This window comes from Phalangium opilio, unplaced genomic scaffold (assembly GCF_054372755.1).
Source record: "Phalangium opilio isolate 3A_F unplaced genomic scaffold, DU_Popi_V2 ptg000056l_1, whole genome shotgun sequence".
In the NCBI taxonomy this organism is placed as follows: domain Eukaryota; kingdom Metazoa; phylum Arthropoda; class Arachnida; order Opiliones; family Phalangiidae; genus Phalangium; species Phalangium opilio.
Genome location: NW_028324175.1, coordinates 6,772,086 through 6,791,786, shown reverse-complemented (window position 1 = coordinate 6,791,786; position 19,701 = coordinate 6,772,086). Strand labels below are relative to the sequence as shown.

General features: G+C 38.3%; 2 protein-coding genes across 11 annotated transcripts in view; one reads left to right on the top strand and one right to left on the bottom strand.

The window, feature by feature from the left end:
- The window catches only part of LOC149668305 (DNA (cytosine-5)-methyltransferase 1.S-like), a 168,715-nt gene that overhangs the window by 36,197 nt on the left and 112,817 nt on the right, over window positions 1–19,701 (bottom strand). The gene's annotated exons all lie outside the window — the stretch shown is intronic.
- On the top strand, window positions 1,237–18,467 carry LOC149668310 (protein regulator of cytokinesis 1-like). Of its 10 annotated transcripts, none has more exons than XM_089841184.1 (19): window positions 1,237–1,837; window positions 1,901–2,116; window positions 2,210–2,312; window positions 2,385–2,466; window positions 2,529–2,672; window positions 2,730–3,004; window positions 3,063–5,947; window positions 6,461–6,989; window positions 8,313–8,486; window positions 9,027–9,324; window positions 10,463–10,599; window positions 10,674–10,769; window positions 11,710–11,862; window positions 12,872–13,126; window positions 13,215–13,334; window positions 16,151–16,297; window positions 16,827–17,224; window positions 17,291–18,040; window positions 18,124–18,467. In XM_089841184.1, exons 7-15 carry the CDS (start codon window positions 5,853–5,855, stop codon window positions 13,263–13,265), a joined length of 1,788 nt encoding a protein of 595 aa, XP_089697310.1. In that variant the 5' UTR covers window positions 1,237–1,837; window positions 1,901–2,116; window positions 2,210–2,312; window positions 2,385–2,466; window positions 2,529–2,672; window positions 2,730–3,004; window positions 3,063–5,852; the 3' UTR covers window positions 13,266–13,334; window positions 16,151–16,297; window positions 16,827–17,224; window positions 17,291–18,040; window positions 18,124–18,467. The 10 variants fall into 10 exon arrangements, with proteins under 10 accessions (XP_089697310.1, XP_089697316.1, XP_089697319.1 ...); XM_089841190.1 differs by having other exon boundaries at window positions 1,901–2,312; window positions 2,940–3,004; window positions 3,063–3,109; window positions 3,159–5,947; XM_089841193.1 differs by having other exon boundaries at window positions 1,901–2,312; window positions 3,063–3,109; window positions 5,873–5,947.

The following is a 19,701-nucleotide window of genomic DNA, read 5'->3' as shown; positions in this document are numbered from 1 at the left end:
TTAGCTCGCACATTCAAAATACAGTTTTATCAATAAATATCATTTATTCAAGGTTAATTATAGAATAATTTGTTAAAGTTATGATGCGTAAATTAATTAAAATTTAAAATATATATTTTCCTTGTTTTTCTATATTTTACCCTTCATATTATAGGTTAGGTTGGGTTGGGTTATATTTTTAGATATATCGTGGCTAGGAAGAAGGAACTGGTGGGGTTTTTATGGCTTTGAAAATATCGATTAAAATAGTTTCCGCGACTTAATGTAATTAATTATCGTATAATTAACATCAAGAAATTAAATTTATTGGAAAAACTGTATTTTGATTGTGCGAGCTAAAAGTAATGTTTTTCCCTAAAAACATACCCAATTTAGTAATATTTCGAAAAAGGGGGGAATTTATTCAGTTGATAAAACCTCAGACCACTAATATATATATATATATATATATATATATATATATATATATATATTATATTAGTGGTCTGTGATAACACTTGCTAATAACAAAAACAGGCGCGCATTTACCAGCACATCATAAAACCTTTCTGAATTTAGCACGCGTTGTATTGAACACGAAGAACATTAACTTACCTTTCTATTACCAAGACAGGATTGCGGTCGTCCTTCTACCAAGGCTTCTACTCGCTATTAAACTCATGCAGAGGCTGCAGCAGAGCACCCAAAATAAACCTTCGCTTTGACGACGCCATAATTAAACTTAACTTTATTAGTTAAATATTCGGCAAAAATATTTTTATAGTTAACTTCACAAGTCAAATCGATAACTAAACTGAATTACGACCGGTTTGCCGTTTTTATATTCAATCGCCTCCGAATGCGCGTGGCTTTCGCGAATCTTATTGGTGAACAAATTTTCAAACTTCATAAATGCAGGGATGGAAATAACCATTGAGTTGAGAAAATTACCACTAGAGTGGCCTTTCATCCGCAAGGATGTAGACCGAAATGAACTCTATCACGCGCTTGTAGCGCCATCGTGGTGCAAAGAAGGGAACTAAAAGAAAAGGCGGGAAATTTGACTAATTTCAAGAATACATGTAAAAGGCGGAAATTCAAAGTTCGTCTTCGAGATGGCGACACCATCGTTAGTGCCTGTCCGTCCGTCCCATTGCTTTAAAAGTTCTTCCCCCGTTTCCCCAATAGGCAGGTTAACGCAAAAGCCACTCTAGTTGTAATTTTCTCAACTCAATGGAAATAACCTGCGAGGGGAAATAAGGCCGTGGTGCAGGGCAAATGATCAGTGGCCAATGTCCCGTGTATTGTGCTTATTTCCGGTCTGGAAAATAATTTTTTGCCTGGATCAGCGACTCAGCGTGATCGAGTGGACCGTGCCGGTGGAGTGTCTGCTTCTGTCAAACTGTCAGTGCTTGCGATTGGCTCGCTACTTTTTAAGTTTTCCGTTATTCATTTTCTCTCTTTTTGGGGCAGTTTACGTCTGAGCACGTGGTCCGAGTCTGCTGTCTGCATCTGTCAAACTGTCAGTGACAGTCACCAGCGCAACTTCATTTTTCAGCGAATTATCGTTTGACATTTTTGATTATTACTTCTTTTTTGCGTGTGTATTTATTAATTTTCAGAAACAATTTTAGTAGCCATCGGTTTCTTTAAAAATTTAAATCAAGAATAAAATCTTGATCAGAATTTTCAAAACTTTATACACTAAGCCTTGGTTTTCTTGAAGTTCTTTAAAACTTAGTTCTAGTTACGGTTTGCATGCCATTGTTTCGACTTTGAAAAAATGGCAGTTAAAGGCGCTACCCTTCGTGGATTCTATACGAAGATTTTGGATTTTGTTGGCTGCAAACGTCATAAAGTAAAAACCAGACCTTTTTTTGCGAAACTGAACTCAATCTCATAGCGCTTTTAATATTTGCAGACGATACATGATTTTAGAACAGCTTATTCTATTAAATACACCACTTCGACATTCTGTTGCGCGCATGCCCGATGCCCCGCGCTCGAAGCGCCGCAAGGGGAAAGACTAGAAACTGCTCTTTGTTACCCCTATTAGCAAAAGCGCAACCCCTCGCGGTTTTTTTCCCTGCCCATCTTAATAAGTACTAGTTCGCAGTAGCCCGCTGTGGCGCCCTAGGTAATGTCAAAGTGGTGTATTTGCTCCTGGTTTGTTCAAAATTCGAGCTCAGCTATATTTAATATTTTTACTAAAATTAAACGTGTAATTTAGATTATTACGTTTATCGAGCGAAAGTTTTGGAGCCACTTTTATTTGAAAATTCTAACCCAAACCATCCCATGTATAAAGAATGGGCGGAGTCTGCGGGAATAAAGTAAGAAAATAATCTTTTACTGTTGAAAATAAACGTAATAACTCGTCTTATTTGAAAAATTCTTTGATTTAGCGACAGTTTAAATTTTGATGACCTAATTAGTTTTGTAAACTTCTTCAAACTAGTGGCAAAAGCGATTGGTCCAATTTTATTGGTAAGAAGCGTAAATTTTTATAATTTAATATTAATTGCAAATCTGGGGAAATTGTATTTAAGTTGTTTAAATGCGCGTCCACCGAGTGCGAGAAAGTAGAGACTCGGTGGGTTGAGCTTATTTCGAAATGTCAAAGCGTAAAGAAGTTTCATTTGGACAAAGCCTCGAAATTAATTAAGAGATGACGCTTCATATGAGATCACAAGGTAAGGCGCAAAGTATAATAATTATAAATAATTGTGATTAAACCTAAGGTTTTAAAGCAAAGGGCGGCTCCGTTGATGCCTCTGAAAGATGCCTTTTCTGCTACACGTTGGCTAAGCTTGGCAAAGGCTAGTTAAACCAAAGGCAGGAACCAATGGGAACTAGCGCATTAGGTCTGATTGGTTCCTGCCTTTGGCAAGGTAAAATTCGTGTCCAGAAGATTAGCCAGCATGCTAGGGGTGATAATGGAGCCGCCTGTTACTTTAAAGGAAATATTCAACAATATCCCGTGAAAAAGAGATTGAAACAGCCTATATCATCTGCACTTGCGTTTGTAAGTTCATTTCTCCCAATGTTTCTTTAATTTTTTATATATCATGAAAATTTTTCAGTTTTTGATGAAAATTTAAAATGTAGCGATTTAACACCGCAACAAATGGTAATTATTTAGAGGTGTGCGGGTCCACCTTATTCCCTATCGCCGGAAGTTAGGCTTATCTCAGGATTCGTGGAGGGGAGTAACGGGAAGAAAGTCGTCTGTCGTCCGCTACAGTACATATTTGAGAGTGTCTAGTTTCACCCCTCCGGGTGGAAATAGCCTACGCGCTATTCTCACCCCCCCCCCGGGTGAAAATAGCTTATACGCTTTTCTCACCCCCATCCCAGGTGAAAATAGTCTGACTAATTAATTAAAGTGGTCTATGACCATTGACCAGGGCACGTCGTCTGCTAAGCTAAAAAAGTAAATAATTAAAATATTTCAGGTAATGCGTGGACTACTTTACTTATTTGTAGTTGAAAACGCCGAGTTCCTAATATTCAAGAATCAAGAAAATTTTTAAAAATCCCCAGCAGTCCTGTGGACCACTGACCCCTTTCGATTTCATTTTTAAACTGATCATTTGCCCTGCACCACGGCCTTATTTCCTTCGCTGGTTATTTCCATCCCTGCATTTATGAAGTTTGAACAAAGAGAGTATAGGGGAGGAGTGGAAAGAGCGGAAAATCTTGTTCCTCTTTTCCACCGCCGCGCATCTTCAATGCGCAGTACCGAGGCATTTCCGTTTGAGCAATGCCTACGATGAGATAGGCATTGGTTTGAGGCATTAAACGGTATCGTAGGTGGCGCGACTGAGCCGGAAACTCCCTCGTACCACTCATAGTCTCATAGATATGTTAAAAGGGTAGATACACCAGGGATAAGGGAGTTGAGATGGATTGGAAATGATGATGGGCGACCCGCGGCACCGTATCTCTCCCATTGAGTTCTAATATATGTATTTCTAGAGTTTTTGTAGAATTTCCTCCTCGCGTACTCGGATTCGTCGAATTTCGTTGCTTTATCATTAGTCGTTAGCGCCATTTGTCGCCTTACTTGAGAAGCTTGAAATAATTTCCCACGATTTTGTGGGAAAGCGCCCCGCAAAATCGCCGCAGCATGTCTGCATGAGTTTGAAAATTAGGATTAGGAAGAAGTAAAGCGCGAAATATGACAAATATGAAAGTAAGGTATTTGAAAAAAAGCAAGTGGAGCCTAATAAATAAAATTTGATATTTAATAAATGGAATATTGATCAATTTCTTATTAATTGCGTGTTTTTACTTGGGAATTATATGTTATTAGTTATTAAAGTAACACATAATGTGAAAATGTATTAAATTTTAAAATGGGTCGAAAATGCTCGGTAGACAAGTGTGTCAACACTGGTAGAAATAAAAATGTAGAGATGGGCCGATACCGATACCATATCGGTATCGGTACCGATATTTGGCTTTAACCGATATATCGGTATAGGTTAAAAATGAACCGATATTTCTACCCGATATTTTTTGAAGAAAATAAATACTTATGTTGAGAGTAGATGGTGCCATAAGACCTAAACTCTGAGACAGCACAGTTTTTCATCTATTTTTGGATAACGTAACTAGTGTCTAAAATGGGTTTTATAGTTTCAATTACCGAAATTGGATCGAGAATCATCTATAGAGATGGGCCGATACCGATACTATATCGGTATCGGTTTGATATCGGTTTAATCGAAGGATCGGGTAAAATATCGGTATCGGTACGTATCGGTTTCCCAAGTATCGGATCATATCGGTATCGGTACGTATCGGTTTCCCAAGTATCGGATCATATCGGTATCGGTTTAAACTGGTATCGGCCCATCTCTATAAAAATGTTTTGTGACATAAGTATATAGTATACGCGTAGAAAATTGATAAATATTTAGATAGTTCAACCCTTTGTGAACTGTACCATTAAGATTCCCTACAAAAAATTCGGAATTACCAAAACAATGGTGTCAGGCCATTAATGGAATTGAATGGACTCCAAGAAAAGACATTTGTGGAGATCAATTTTGTCAAGTTGACTATCACGAAAGCTCAAAAATACCTATGCTATCGGTTAATGCAGTTCCTTCTCTGTTTTTACTCGAATCTAGCAATTTACTTTCATTATCATAGCGGTTTCTAAACATTTCCTATCTATATTAAGAAATTATAGCACACGCCATAGTAACAAATATGTGTTTTTAAGTGAAATAGATGGCGCCACCACCTAATGATAAAGTTATCCGTCCGTCCCATAATTTCAAAAACGATGGTCGCGCGATCGCGAAAACCCGATATCCAAATAGAACTCTAGAAAGATATATGTTCTGAACTCAATGATCTCTCCCAATGTACCTGGCGCACGCCCCTACCCTTCGGTAGGCGATTGCTAAGTGCTGCCGCGTAGCGCCATTTTATTTGTATGAGAACTAGCTTCTATTTTTAAGATAGAGGGAGCGCCCTTTACAATTTCGTCCAGTACGACCCTACCTAACCGCTGAGGATGCTGGGAGGACTACGGTGCCGAGGGTGGGGGTACACAGGCAACGCTATAGGTATGGAGGTTTCCACTCCATTCCTCTCTCCTTGTACCACTAGTATAATTTAGGGGGCCGGGGCAACATTGTAATTTAGCCTTGTGGAGCGGGGGAGCTTCCACTCCTCCCCTATACTCTCTTTGGTTTGAAAATTTGTTGACCAATAAGATTCGCGAAAGCCACGCGCATTCGGAGGCCGTTGAATATAAAAACGGCAAACCGGTCGTGATTCAGTTTAGTTATCGGTTTGGCTTGTGAAATTTACTGTAAAAATATTTTTGCCGAATATTTGACTAATAAAGTTTAATTATGGCGTCGTCAAATCGAAGATCTGTTTTGGGTGCTCCGCATGAACTTAATAGCGAGGAGAAGGACGACAGCAATATTGTCTTGGTAATAGAAAGGTAAATGAGCCCGTTTTTGTTATTATTAACCGAATAAAATACCCCTTCATTAAAAATTACTAAATTTGATAAGTTTTAATCCAAAATACTGCTGCCTTTTCCAAATTATTGCTTGTTTATTGCCACCTGTTATACAAAATTGCTATTTTAGTTTCTTTCTACTACTCTCGTCTTAGCCACTAGCGAAATTGTACTTATGAATCATATTAAACTTAACCCCTTTTACCATTATCTGATCTGCTAGGTTGGAATTTATTATAACAGCGTACCAACCTCTGTAGTTTTAACTTGTAAAGCTAGGTGTTTCTTTAATTTGATTACTTGAATGTGCAGTGAAATCATTTCTAAGAGAGTCAGTAACGTAATGCCCTTAATTCCGACTGATAATACTTAACAATGAACGTATTAGTTATTGAGTTAATTATGTTTAAGACATAAAAATTGTTTAGTCTCTGACGTAGCTACAAATCATCTCCCAAACGTTTCTGATGTATCCGTTTTTCTTTTTCGTAGTTTCAATCTTGTCGAGATGGTAACCAAAATGATAGCTGAATCCCAGAAAACCTTGAGCGACACATGGGCCAAGATTGGCTTTTCTGAACAGGACCAATTGGATAGACTTAAAAACATCTTCAATTATCACCAAGACCTGCAACGTCAAATTGTAAACCATGAGGAAGATCTGCATCTTCGAATGGAAACCTTCGTTAACAAGTTAAAAACGGAGTACATCAATCTCTGCCTACAATTAAAAGTGGACCATGACTGTGATGTTAACGGCATGGGAAACATTGGACTGGTACAACAGGAGTCCCATTTGAAAGAAAGATTTGAAACTCTTTTGAAGAGAAAGTACGAACGTTTGGAGCGACTGACCAGTTTGCTGAAGGAGGAACAGGAACTATGCCAGCTTCTCAGCATGCCTTCAATTGACAATGGAACAGCCAGAAGTGGAGACGAGGATGTCGATGACGCGAATGTTCCATCCGAAGAACAGTTGAATGAAATAAACCAACATATCCTGATGTTACAAGATGAAAAGGTAAAAACATTTTTATGAACTCGACGTATTCGTTGACTAGTTCCATACTTTCTATCATTGCATTCGTTGATTAAACTCTAACAGAATATCTTCTATGATTAAATGACAAAATCCAAAAGATAATGTCGCCATCTAGTATTTAACAAATATTTATCTTTTTTATATACATAGTTTACAGGCGTGGAGGATTCATACCATTTGCACATGGAGACCTGGCAACTTAGAGTGTAAAATAGCAGACAATTTTACACTCTAAGTCGCTTGGTCTCCTGGTGTTAATGGTAGGAATCCTCCACGCCTGTAAACCATGTATATATTTAATTTTATCGGGTATTTTATTGAGTTTTATTAAAACTATAGTCATCTCGATTAGTAAATCTATTGCAATCAATTATAGTACTCGTATTGATACTCGATGCATACCCATTGTATTTGTTCTCATGCACCCTAATAAATAGTTTAAGCGTGTCTCGTCTGTGGTTTAGTTAAAAAAATGCAACTAGATGGCTCCCATAGTCGAGAGGAGTAAATGACTGGCATACCAAGCTTAGCAATGGCTAGTTTTAGCTCCGCCCTCGTTGACGAGTTCTGATTGCCCCCTGCCTTTCCCAAAATTGGTGCATGGAGCAGCATTAGCCAGTATTTTAGGGGCGCCAGACCAATAAACACATGTGGACTGGAATGGAGATATGGCGCGTGGTTCTTTAAGGTTACAGAGTCTCCAGCGCCACCCCGCGACCAATATTGACAACGTTTTCGACTCAACCATAGCCATAATATAAGGCTTATGAGTCGAATTAAGTTTCGGAAGTCTCCCGCTAGGGGCGCTGCCGACAGGCGATGCCATTAGAAGAACGGGTTTTTCAGCTTATCATTTTTGCAGTCCATCTGTGTTTAATGGTCTTTGGTGGAGCAGACATTTGCTCAAGCTGAACAGTGCTAGCCTTTCTTTCTATAATATAACCTGCAACAATGGGGGGAATGAAAAGGAAACCTTAGTGAAAGCTGTGTGCTAAATTAATGAACTCGATATGATATTTGGAGATATTAATTTTCGTAATACAAAAAGTAATAATTAGTAAAATTGCATTTCTTTATTTTGCCACTTAAAGAATAGCGCGGGTCACGTGGTTTCCTTACAAGTTAAATTTCAGTACGAACTCCAGTTTTGCCTTGGCGAAGGCATTTGAGGGCGGGATTTATAAGTTTACTTTTAAATCCCGCCCACTAGCCTTCACCAAGGCCAAACTAGAGTTTGTAAGGAAATCTATCTATCGAAATTACATAAAATTTGTTAATAATTTGATAATATTCTGACAATAGGAACGACGGATGGCAAAATTTGATCGAACTCGTACCGAAATTGTAAGGCTCGTAGAAGATCTGGAGCTTACTCCCGAAACTCGCTTTCATAAAGCCATCATCTCTTTCGATGATAATATCCAGAATATATTGTCAGAAAAGTACATGACTGATGCAAAAAATTGGTTGCTTGAAGTAAGATATCCTATATTTTGAACCTGTCCTATATTATCCTATATTTTTGACTTCGTCGAAGTTTTCGTATAGTTAAGCATCAAATTTTTCAAAATTTAGCTCTTTTTATTGAGATCACTTTTGACTAAGTTCCCCTGAATTTAAGTAAAATGCAATTTGTTTTTTTTAGATTTATCTGCATAATTTAAACCAAATATTATAATACACGAATATTTTTAATCCTATATTTTCATGTAAAAACTTTTTCTCCTATAAAATCCTATAATCACTGGAAAAAATTCCTTTGCAGTCCATCTAGTTCCTATTTAGTCTCTACTAAGCCTTTGACAGCGCCTGACCAGGCGTCGCTTTACCTCGAATCTATGACCTACCTCGCTCACTTAGTGACAAGCTCCATTTTGTAAACAGTGACAAACTTACGGAACATATCTTATTCTTATAGACTTACAATATTATTTACTCTTAGTTGCTAACCCTTTGCTTAAAAATACTTCTTAATTTATTCATAACTTGAGTAACTTTGATTTCTGCAAATTTTAGCTTCAAAAACTTAAAAGCGCCAATGATGCCGTCTTAAAAGCCTTGCACGGACAACTGGGACAGTTATGGGATGGCTTAGAAATCAGCGTGTTTGACCGGGAGGAGTTTTGGTTAACTTGCATTTATCACGGCCAACCCACGATTGAAATGGTTCAACGAGAAATCGTTAAATACCAAGAAATTAGAAAACAAAATGTGGGGAAATTCATTGATCGTCTAAGAGTCGAACTCGTTGCATTATGGGATAAGTGTTTTATCGGCACTGAAGAAAGGGAAAATTTTGTTTCCTTCAAAGAAGGTAAAAACTGACAAATAATTTGCTTTTGACAAATATAGAGTTGTGCGAATACCACTTTTTGGGTATCACAGACCAGTTACCAAATAGTAAAATAGGCAAAAATTTTCCTTATCAAATACCGAATCGAAAAGTTAGGCCTTGGTAAACTTTTACTAATCGGTGAATCGCGAATAGTTAAGCCTAGTATTCGCGTATAGTTAACCATACTATTCTCGAATACCGAATTGAATACCAAAAATTTACCTTATCAAATACAGAATTTAATAGTTTTTTCCAAATCGAATACCGAATAGTTAGGCCTTTGTAAGTTTTTACTACCCCGATTAATTGCGAATAGTTAAGCCTAGTATTTGCGAATAGTTAAACCATAATATTCACGAATAGTTAATACTAGGTGACCAATTAAGAGTCATTTAAAGTACGTTTCTTCATTGGTCGCCGAATATTTCTTAAAATTTTCCAAGGCAATTGCTGGTAGTTTTTGATGGGAGATATATAAAATTGGGACGATATCTTTTGATAGAAGGTGGGTCTATGTAGCGAGAGTTGCAGTGTCAGGGCGGCAAGGCTAAATATTTATGGTAGTCAAACTTTAACCGAATAGTTAGATCGATATTCGTATCGAACAGTGGAAATGAGCTTATCGAACACCGGATTGAATTACTCTATTGAAACGGTTAACCGCACGCCTCTATTTTAAAGGGATTCTTCTTCAAATTTTAAGACCAATTTTAGTAATGAAAAATTAAGACGATATCTCTGAATGATTAAGAAATCTGTGCTTATTATGATTTTAATTTCATTTGGAGAAATTCTCCTAAATTATGGAAATTGATCTTATAGTATAGTATCAAACCTAAGACCATTAAACACAGATGGAATGGAGATACGGGGCGTTGTTCTTTTAGGGCTGCGGCTCTCTAGCGCCACACCGCGACCAATATTGAAACTTCTTCGACCCAAAGCATAGCAAAGGCTTATGAGTCGAATTAAGTTTCGGGCCTCTCCCGCTAGGGGCGATGCCATTAGAAGAACGGGGGTTTTAGCTTATTTTTCCAGTCCATCTATGCTTAATGGTCTTAGATCAAACTAAATTCGAGGGAATATAGGAACTCAAAACAATTTCTTTTATTTTCAGAAACTTTCACCGTAGATCTGTTAGAGCTCCATGAACGCGAAGTTTCGAAATGGGCTCAAATGTATGAAGATAATAAAGGCATTTATGAAAAGATTGTTGAAAGAAATTCTCTGTGGGAGCAAAAGAAAACCTACGAGGTAATATCCATTTTATAACTTCACTTTGGTTGGCGGCTATTGCGATTTTAATTTCCATAACTATATCATTATAGATTAAGGGAACTGATCCAAGCCGTTTTCAAAACCGTGGCGGAAATCTATTGCAGGAAGAGAAAGCTCGAAAGCGTCTGGACCATGAAATTCCAAAGGTAGATTTATACCTTATTAAGTTCCCTTTCAGTTTGTCTAACACTTTAAAGGAAAGCTCGGCTCCATGATCACCCCTAGCATTCTGGCTAATCTTCTGGACACGAATTTTACCTTGCCAAAGGCAGGAACCAATCGGACCTAATGCACTAGTTCCCATTGGTTCCTGCCTTTGACTTGACTAGCCTTTAGCAATCTTAGCCACTGTGTAGTAGAAAGACAATCTTTTAGGGGCACCAACAGAGCCGCGCTCTCCTTCAAAGGAAAATTTCAGGTAACGGTACATTATACTTCAAAGAACGGCATTTTTAAAAAAAATGTTAAAAATAAAATAAGCGATCTCTTATGATAACTAGCATTTAATTATTCTTAAAAATTATCAAGGACTACTGCGCCATCCGCCATTGGTTTAGTAGCGTCTGTTAAATCTAACCACTCACCCCCAGGGCATTGGTAGAATTCTCACAGGCTGAGAGAGATAAGGGGTAAAAGGTTCTATTTAGCAGACGCCACTAAACCAAAGGCAGATGGCGCAGTAGTCCTTGATTATTTTTAAGACTAATTAAATACAAATTACTTTGCAATAAGAGATCATTTATTCATTTTTAGTTTTGCGCTCTTTAGAGCTGGAAAACTATTGTTCTGTCCCCTTGCGGCTGGGCACCTATTCCCCTTTCTTCCCCAGTTTTTGGTGTTACCAATTTGTCCGCGCAAAACTGTAATGTGGCCGAGGCCATCTTGTTTTAATATTTAATTCCTTTCATATTTAGAAAACTGCCATTCTTTTAAGGTATAAAGTAACGTTACCTGAACTTTTCCTTTTAAGGCTTTATTTATTTCCACTCTACACTTGGCCCTAATTACTGTTAATTGTTCCAAAAATTCGTAACTATGTTAAATGCTAGTCACTCGCGATCAATCTAATGTGAAATATATTTCTAGTTGGATTCAGAAATTGAATTCATGATTGCTGAATGGGAAAGAAATCAAGAGAACGCGGGAACCCTTCGGATCAATGGCAAAAAATATCAAGATTACATCGCGGCTGAACGTCAAAATTTGAAAAACGAATTGGAAAATATCAAGAGAATGCGGGTAAATAGAAGCCGTAATCCAAAAAAGCGCTGAAAAAGAAATTAAAAAATATAAACCCCACATATTACACTTAAGCCTCAAATAAGTATTTTTTACTAAATAGAAAATAACATTAATAAAAAAAATACTTATTGGGGCTTTTAAGTGTACGTTTTTATTTATTTGTTTTATTTATTTATTTGTTCATTTATTTATTTATATATTCATTTTATTTTTAAATTATTTTAATAGTTACTAAATAATTATTTAACAAGTGATATTTTTAGTTTAAAGATACTTTTATTTCTGGCAATGTTTACTTTATTATAAAATAAAATTCGTAACATAAGTTTATAAGATATTTTCCATAAGTATGACACCACCTAAACTTTGTAATGCTACTGAGAGAGACTTACAGCTCGAGCTAGTTAATGACCGACAAGCGAGAATTGATTAACTCGGTTAATTTTGTAGACTTCAATCTTATGATTATTTAGTCTGCATTACTAAGCCTTTGATAGCAGCGCCTTACCAGGCGTCGCTTTATCCTTAATCTATGACCTACCTCAATCACTTCATGCATGGATTAACTAACGCTAGGGATTGTTCACTAACCGTGTTTCCCATGTAATTCTATTGTCAACTAAATGTTCCGAATTATTCCTTGATTCCCTTCTTCATTCCCCCAATTTATTGGACCAAAGCGGATGTAGATATAGCGCCAACTCTAGGCAAAATAAGTAGTTTTTGCCCAATTTAGGCAGGATTTCAATTTTGACGTCATGGAACACGTGATATTTGGTCCAATTTTCTTATAGCTTCCTGTTAATGATAGTAGCTGCTGCTAGGGGGCGTTTGGAATATGCATGCTTTATCTTTTGGGGGGAACGAACTATCCCTAGTGTTAGTTAATCCCGGCTTCATGACAAGCTCCAGTTCCTAAGTTACCAGACTTTACAAACTTATGGAACATATCTTATGAATTAACTTATGGTGATACTAACTCTCTAAGGTTAATTCTTTGCAACAGGAAACTGAAGATGGAGGGAAAAAACTGGTAACCCCAATGAAACGCAAAGCACCACCGACTTCTGATAAAAATACACCAGCCAGCGCTGTCAAAACACCGCGTTTACAACCAAAAGGTGTTATACCATCGGTTAATTCTAGTGCTCCGCCTTCTCCCGCCATTGTTTTGTTTCCCGGTGTAAGCGCTACGGCCGTTCAAAGTTCGCCACGGAAACTTCTACTTAAATCCTCTCCACGAAAATACGCCAATTCGCCGGTAAATTATTTTATTTTTCTTTTATCTCTGGTAGTTGGTTAAGATTCACTTAACTTCTTTTTGGTTTCCTTCGAAATGACAACTTTAGAAACGTATTGCGCAAAATCAATGTGTGATTGCTAAACCTCGCACCATTTAATGCGAAATTCAAGAAGATCAACCTTCATTGAACATGCCCAGGTCTTCTATAACGTATATGGACTTTCAGGTATTTACTGCTATTTTTACATTTAGCATTAAAAATTGAACATTAATAAATTAATTAATTAAACATAATTAAAAACATTAGCTATAGTTAAGCCTAGTATTCGCTTATAGTTCGGCCTAGTGTTCGCTTATAGTTCGGCCTAGTGTTCGCGAATAGTTCGGCCTAGTGTTCGCGAATAGTTCGGCCTAGTGTTCGCGAATAGTTCGGCCTAGTGTTCGCGAATATTTCGGCCTAGTGTTCGCGAATATTTCGGACTAGTATTCGCGAATAGTTCGGCCTAGTATTCGCGAATAGTTCGGCCTAGTATTCGCGAATAGTTCGGCCTAGTATTCGCGAATAGTTCGGCCTAGTATTCGCGAATAGTTCGGCCTAGTATTCGCGAATAGTTCGGCCTAGTATTCGCTTATAGTTCGGCCTAGTATTCGCGAATAGTTCGGCCTAGTATTCGCGAATAGTTCGGCCTAGTATTCGCGAATAGTTCGGCCTAGTGTTCGCGAATAGTTCGGCCTAGTGTTCGCGAATATTTCGGCCTAGTGTTCGCGAATATTTCGGACTAGTATTCGCGAATAGTTCGGCCTAGTATTCGCGAATAGTTCGGCCTAGTATTCGCGAATAGTTCGGCCTAGTATTCGCGAATAGTTCGGCCTAGTATTCGCTTATAGTTCGGCCTAGTATTCGCTTATAGTTCGGCCTAGTATTCGCGAATAGTTCGGCCTAGTATTCGCGAATAGTTCGGCCAAGTATTCGCGAATAGTTCGGCCTAGTATTCGCGAATAGTTCGGCCTAGTATTCGCGAATAGTTCGGCCTAGTATTCGCGAATAGTTCGGCCTAGTATTCGCGAATAGTTCGGCCTAGTATTCGCTTACAGTTCGGCCTAGTATTCGCGAATAGTTCGGCCTAGTATTCGCGAATAGTTCGGCCTAGTATTCGCTAACAGTTCGGCCTAGTATTCGCTTACAGTTCGGCCTAGTATTCGCGAATAGTTCGGCCTAGTATTCGCGAATAGTTCGGCCTAGTATTCGCGAATAGTTCGGCCTAGTATTCGCGAATAGTTCGGCCTAGTATTCGCGAATAGTTCGGCCTAGTATTCGCGAATAGTTCGGCCTAGTATTCGCTTACAGTTCGGCCTAGTATTCGCTTATAGTTCGGCCTAGTATTCGCGAATAGTTCGGCTTAGTATTCGCGAATAGTTCGGCTTAGTATTCGCGAATAGTTCGGCCTAGTATTCGCGAATAGTTCGGCCTAGTATTCGCGAATAGTTCGGCCTAGTATTCGCGAATAGTTCGGCCTAGTATTCGCGAATAGTTCGGCCTAGTGTTCGCGAATAGTTCGGCCTAGTATTCGCGAATAGTTCGGCTTAGTATTCGCGAATAGTTCGGCCTAGTATTCGCGAATAGTTCGGCCTAGTATTCGCGAATAGTTCGGCCTAGTATTCGCGAATAGTTCGGCCTAGTATTCGCGAATAGTTCGGCCTAGTATTCGCGAATAGTTCGGGCTAGTATTCGCGAACACTTAATATTAACTAAGGAGAAAAACATTTAGAAGCTCCTATATTTCAAAATACCCCTCCTCATTGTTCGCTGAGCATTTCTTTCGTTACCTATGCTTGTTTCCTGCAATATGTCGTTATTCGAGAAAAAAAATAAAGAAATATTGCTAATATGGTGTGTTACCACGAACTTTGTTGTGACGTCACATGCTCTTATCTCTTACCAAAAATAAATAGGGGAAAGTTTCGGACTCTCTCCTTCGTCTGTGACATGCATTTGGAGGGGTGAATGCATACTCGCGAAATCTGTTTCATCCCCCTCGCCTATTCACCATGTACCTAAGATAATTTGTGATATTGCGCGTGAAGAAATAGTGCGGTTTTATTTTACATTAGTTGCTTTTGACTGAGGCTAACCGTGACCACAATTTAATTTGATGATGTACATGATTGTATTAATTTAGTTTGCTAATATTGATGTTATTTACTAATATTAAAACCATTTAGCTTATAATGACAACCCAGGGCCTAAGTTCGAACGAAATTCTGGAGGATTTTACCCATGAGTTTTTTGAAATAAATGATGATTTGCGGCATTTTCAATTTATTTTCGGCGTGCTAACGTTTTAAACAAATTTTAACCTCGTTCAAACCCGAAAATAACACTAAAGAAAATAGAACAGAGCGCTGAGGTCCGAGGTTGTGACTCTTCCTTGAGATACGCCTATGCCAAATTGTCCCGTTTGGTGGCGTTCAAATTTGAATGGTTAAACACCTCTCGCGCGCTTGAGCGTCTCGAAATGCATGTCAAGCTAAGGCAAAGCAAAGAGGGTAGAAAGAGGGGAGTAGAAGCTAGCGGCTTTGGCAAGGCATTTTGGGTGTTCTCGCTTTTCCTTTTTATTTATTTGTTATATTTTCCTCCTAATATCCGGTTCACCGTATTTCAACCAATAAGAGGGTAGAGAAAGATGCGCGGGCACACCGGAAGCTTAGAGGTAAACTTTCAAAGCGAGAACACTCCAGCCAAGCCTTCTACTCCCCCTCTTTCTACCCTCTTTGGGCAAAGACAGGAAAATATGGCAGTCCGACACTTTCCCCTATTTATTTTTGCTCTTACCTTATTTTCAGGCGACCATATTGGCAGTCGCGAGACGTCGTCAGCTTGGGTAATACAAATTCGGGACCCAATATTGACGTCACAGTTTTTCCCCCCTAGCTTCGTGGTAGCACACTATAACTGTTGTTCTTTTAATTTTCTTATTTTTTTGCTTTGAAGCCACGGAGAAAGGTCTAAAAATGTAGAAACTAAATTTACCGTATTGCCAGGTTTCATTAGCAGCGTTCAGCTTGGTGTACCATAAAGGCGCCTTAGGTTACCGGTTCCGTATAAAAATTAAAATCCGACACTGAACCGAGAACTCGGTAGTGGTTGCTGAACGCACTTACACTTTTCAAACTTTGTCAAGAAAACAAGTAAGCGAATTCAGTTTTGTACTTATTGTCATGGAATATGATTTTAAATGGAAAATTTATTAACGAATAGGATTTTATTTTGCGCTTAAATACTTTTTAGTAGCATTAAAGCACTAACAGCTTATATTTTCACTTTGAAATATTTTTATAACGTCTTTTTCAAAATATAGAACTTAAGCCTCGGTTAATGAGAGCTGCTTTCTTTGAATCTTTCAAGTTTCAAGGCTGCAGCTAAGGCTTAAGGGAAGTAAAAATAGGGCGGGTTCGCTACTTCGCTGGGGGGAAAAAATTATTAAAAGTACGGTACAGACCCGTAATTAAGATAACCAGGGTTTCAAGAAACTAAGTTCGATTAATTCAAGAAATTAATGTTTAAAGATTATTCCAATGCACCTCTTTTCTTCAGTCTGTTTTTCAGTCCCTTGGATATTTTTTACTATTAAAATAAGCTTCCATTAATGTGAAAATAGTCCTTGAGTAAAACATAGGTTAGTACCATAATAATAAATGTCTTTATTTCAAAATCTAGTTTCCAATATGCATCGCCAATTTACGTTTACCTAAAATACAACGGTAAGAGTTCAACTCTTTTATGGGGATGAAGCTAATCGCGCAAGAGGCCGCCGAGGTGCTAATAGGGCCATAGGGCGACCCGCCCGAGGCCGTGGGGCGGCGATCGGTCGACGACCTGGAAGGCCCTGGGCCGATAGCTCCACCTGAAAGGCCCTGGGCCGATCCCTCCACCTGGAAGGCGACCTGGTAGGCCCAGAGGCCGTGGTATTGGAAGGCCCCGAGGCCGTGGTATTGGAAGGCCCCGAGGCCGTGGTATCGGGCGTGGTATCATACCACCCCGAGGCCGTGGTATCGGCCGTGCTAGAGGATGTCGGTACGGCCAATCTGTACAATGGAACGGAAGACGAGTCCGTGGTATAAAAATTCATTTATTGCTTAAAGGTTAAAATTTACAATTATATTATACAATTCCGATTAAAGGGGGATCGTTGGAGGCTGCGCAATCTCAAGGCGATGAAATTGAAGGAGAACGAGCTCCAAATTAAAGTAATATTTCCAAATAGAGTGGTAAGACCGAAGTACAATGGTTGTGTTTATGGGGAATTTTTCAGTCATAAATGTTCTTTGACATTTTGCCATCCAGGTCAGAATAAAAGTCGTTGACGGATGACCCCTTAAATAAATGAATAAATAGGCGTAAATAAATACAGTGGCAAAACTTTCATAGAACATTTTCCACTCACGCACATAGCCCACTGTACTTTGGTTCTACCACCCTTTGGATGGGAGGGGGAAGAAATACTGTAAGTTTCTTAGCGAGTTATCGTGATTGATAACTATGGGCTTAAGGGTTTGTGCCCATCTCGTGTGTTAAATAACTTTATATTCATCTATGTACAGGGTGTTTTTGAAAAGTCTGGCCAAATTTAGGTAGCGTGTTCTTGGAGTCACTCCGAGTGAAAAATTCCAAAGAACCATGTACCTCAATTACGCCATTTCAGAGTTATGAGCTTTCAAAAGTAGCCCAAAAATCAACAAAATTGTGAAACTTGTCATATGGCTTGCTCATCTTGTTTTCGATTAAACGCTCAATTGCATAAGCCAACCGAAAGAAATGAGAGACTAAAGGTTTGGAAACAGAAGGGGGCGATTGTGTGTAGAAGTGTGCTGTCGCTAAGAAACATGTTTACATTTCATTAACACAGGTTGTTTTAATGGTCATTAACACAGGTACTTTTAATGGTCATTAACACAGGTACTTTTAATTTTGGGGTTACTTTGAAAGCTCATAACTCTGAAATGGCGTAATTTAGGTACATGGTTCTTTGGAATTTTTCACTCGGAGTGACTCCAAGAACACGCTTCCTAAATTTGGCCAGACTTTTCTAAAACGCCCTGTATATCTCTCGCTGCCATAACATCGTGTGTTATCATCTGCAATAACTAGCTAAAAAGTTACAGAATTTCCCGCAGGTCATGATTCTAATTTTAAATCATTTCCTTACAGGAGCGCCATTTAGATTTGATCCTTTTAATTGTTCTTTATTTTAAATATTTATTTAATTTATAGGCAATTTTTTTTTCAATGATAAATTTCTTTTTTTTTCAAATATTATAAATTGTTTTTAAATATAAAATCTCTCTTATTATCAAAATGTGTCAGACCTTTTCATTCACCCTTTACTGAAACGTGTATCTATTTTACATCATGACTTAAAAGGAAACACCCAAACTTTCAACATCACATCTACAAGAAGTCTGGGAATGTCAAAAGGGATATTTTTTCAGGATATTATTGAACTATAAACAAGTCAACTCTTCATTTGAACCGTTATCTTTTAAACACAAATTTATCGCGCAATTTTGCATTTTTCGTAAACCCAAGAACTGTTGTTTCCCACTAAAATCAAATTGCCTCGCTAAAATTTTTCAAATTTCGAGGTATTTTTTGGAGTTCAATAACAAAACTCAATGCATATTCCAGGGATTCAATGATACGCGGCAGTCTAATACGCGCACCATGAAACAACCATGAGTCTTCAGCCTCTCTAAACTCCGTCAAGGTCATTTTCCAGGTAATTTCACATCTCTAAGGAATGCATACAGCCTCATATCCGTCATTAATTTCTATGAGTGATTTGTGGGCTGGGCTTGAACACTTCCCGTCACGATTAACTAACTGTCATTTCAATGGTCGATGCAACAGCTAGGCAGCGAGATGGATTATTCGCATCATAAATTTCGTCATACATAATGATAAGTCTAGCTATTCCCACAAAATCTCCCTTTTGATGGCGTTGCTGACGGAGACGGCGAAAAATACGTTAATCCTTTTTACCTCCGTCGCTATGACCCGTCTCTTCTTTCATGCCCCCCCCCTAGGGAAGGGGGTCGTGGACTTTGACGTGCGCCCAATACACCCTGTTCTCTATTCCTGCTTTGAGCGTCGAAAGTTTTGCACGCGCATCCTTCATCCATGGTACTCATTTTGATAAAGACAAAGGACACGGTGGCATAACTTACTTTCCCGGTGAGTCGGTGACTGATATAATTGATCTTCAATCATAATAAACAATCCGAAATTTCACCATACAATTTATTTAAAAACTAAGACCTACAAAGAAGTTTTCTTTCTTTCAAAGCGTTAGTTCTCCGTTTAGCTCAAGTTGTAGTGGCCAAAACAGCCCCATGAAAGTAAATTAGCTAAATTGTTTAAAGGTGGCAATAAACAAGCTTATTTGGAAAAGGTAGCAAAACTTTACAGTTCAATCCTATCCAATTTAGTTGAATTTAGTAATATTTTGTAAAAGCGGTTAATGTTTTCCGTTGATAATAACAAAATCATGGTGATACTATGGGACTAACTAACGCTTAGAAATTCATTTTATCCC

Coding starts and splice junctions, on each gene's coding strand:
- LOC149668310 (XM_089841187.1), top strand. CDS start 5,853: ATGGCGTCGTCAAATCGAAGATCTGTTTTGGGTGCTCCGCATGAACTT. Junction 5,948..6,460: donor ATTGTCTTGGTAATAGAAAG/GTAAATGAGCCC, acceptor TCTTTTTCGTAG/TTTCAATCTTGTCGAGATGG. Junction 9,325..10,462: donor TTTTGTTTCCTTCAAAGAAG/GTAAAAACTGAC, acceptor TTTTATTTTCAG/AAACTTTCACCGTAGATCTG.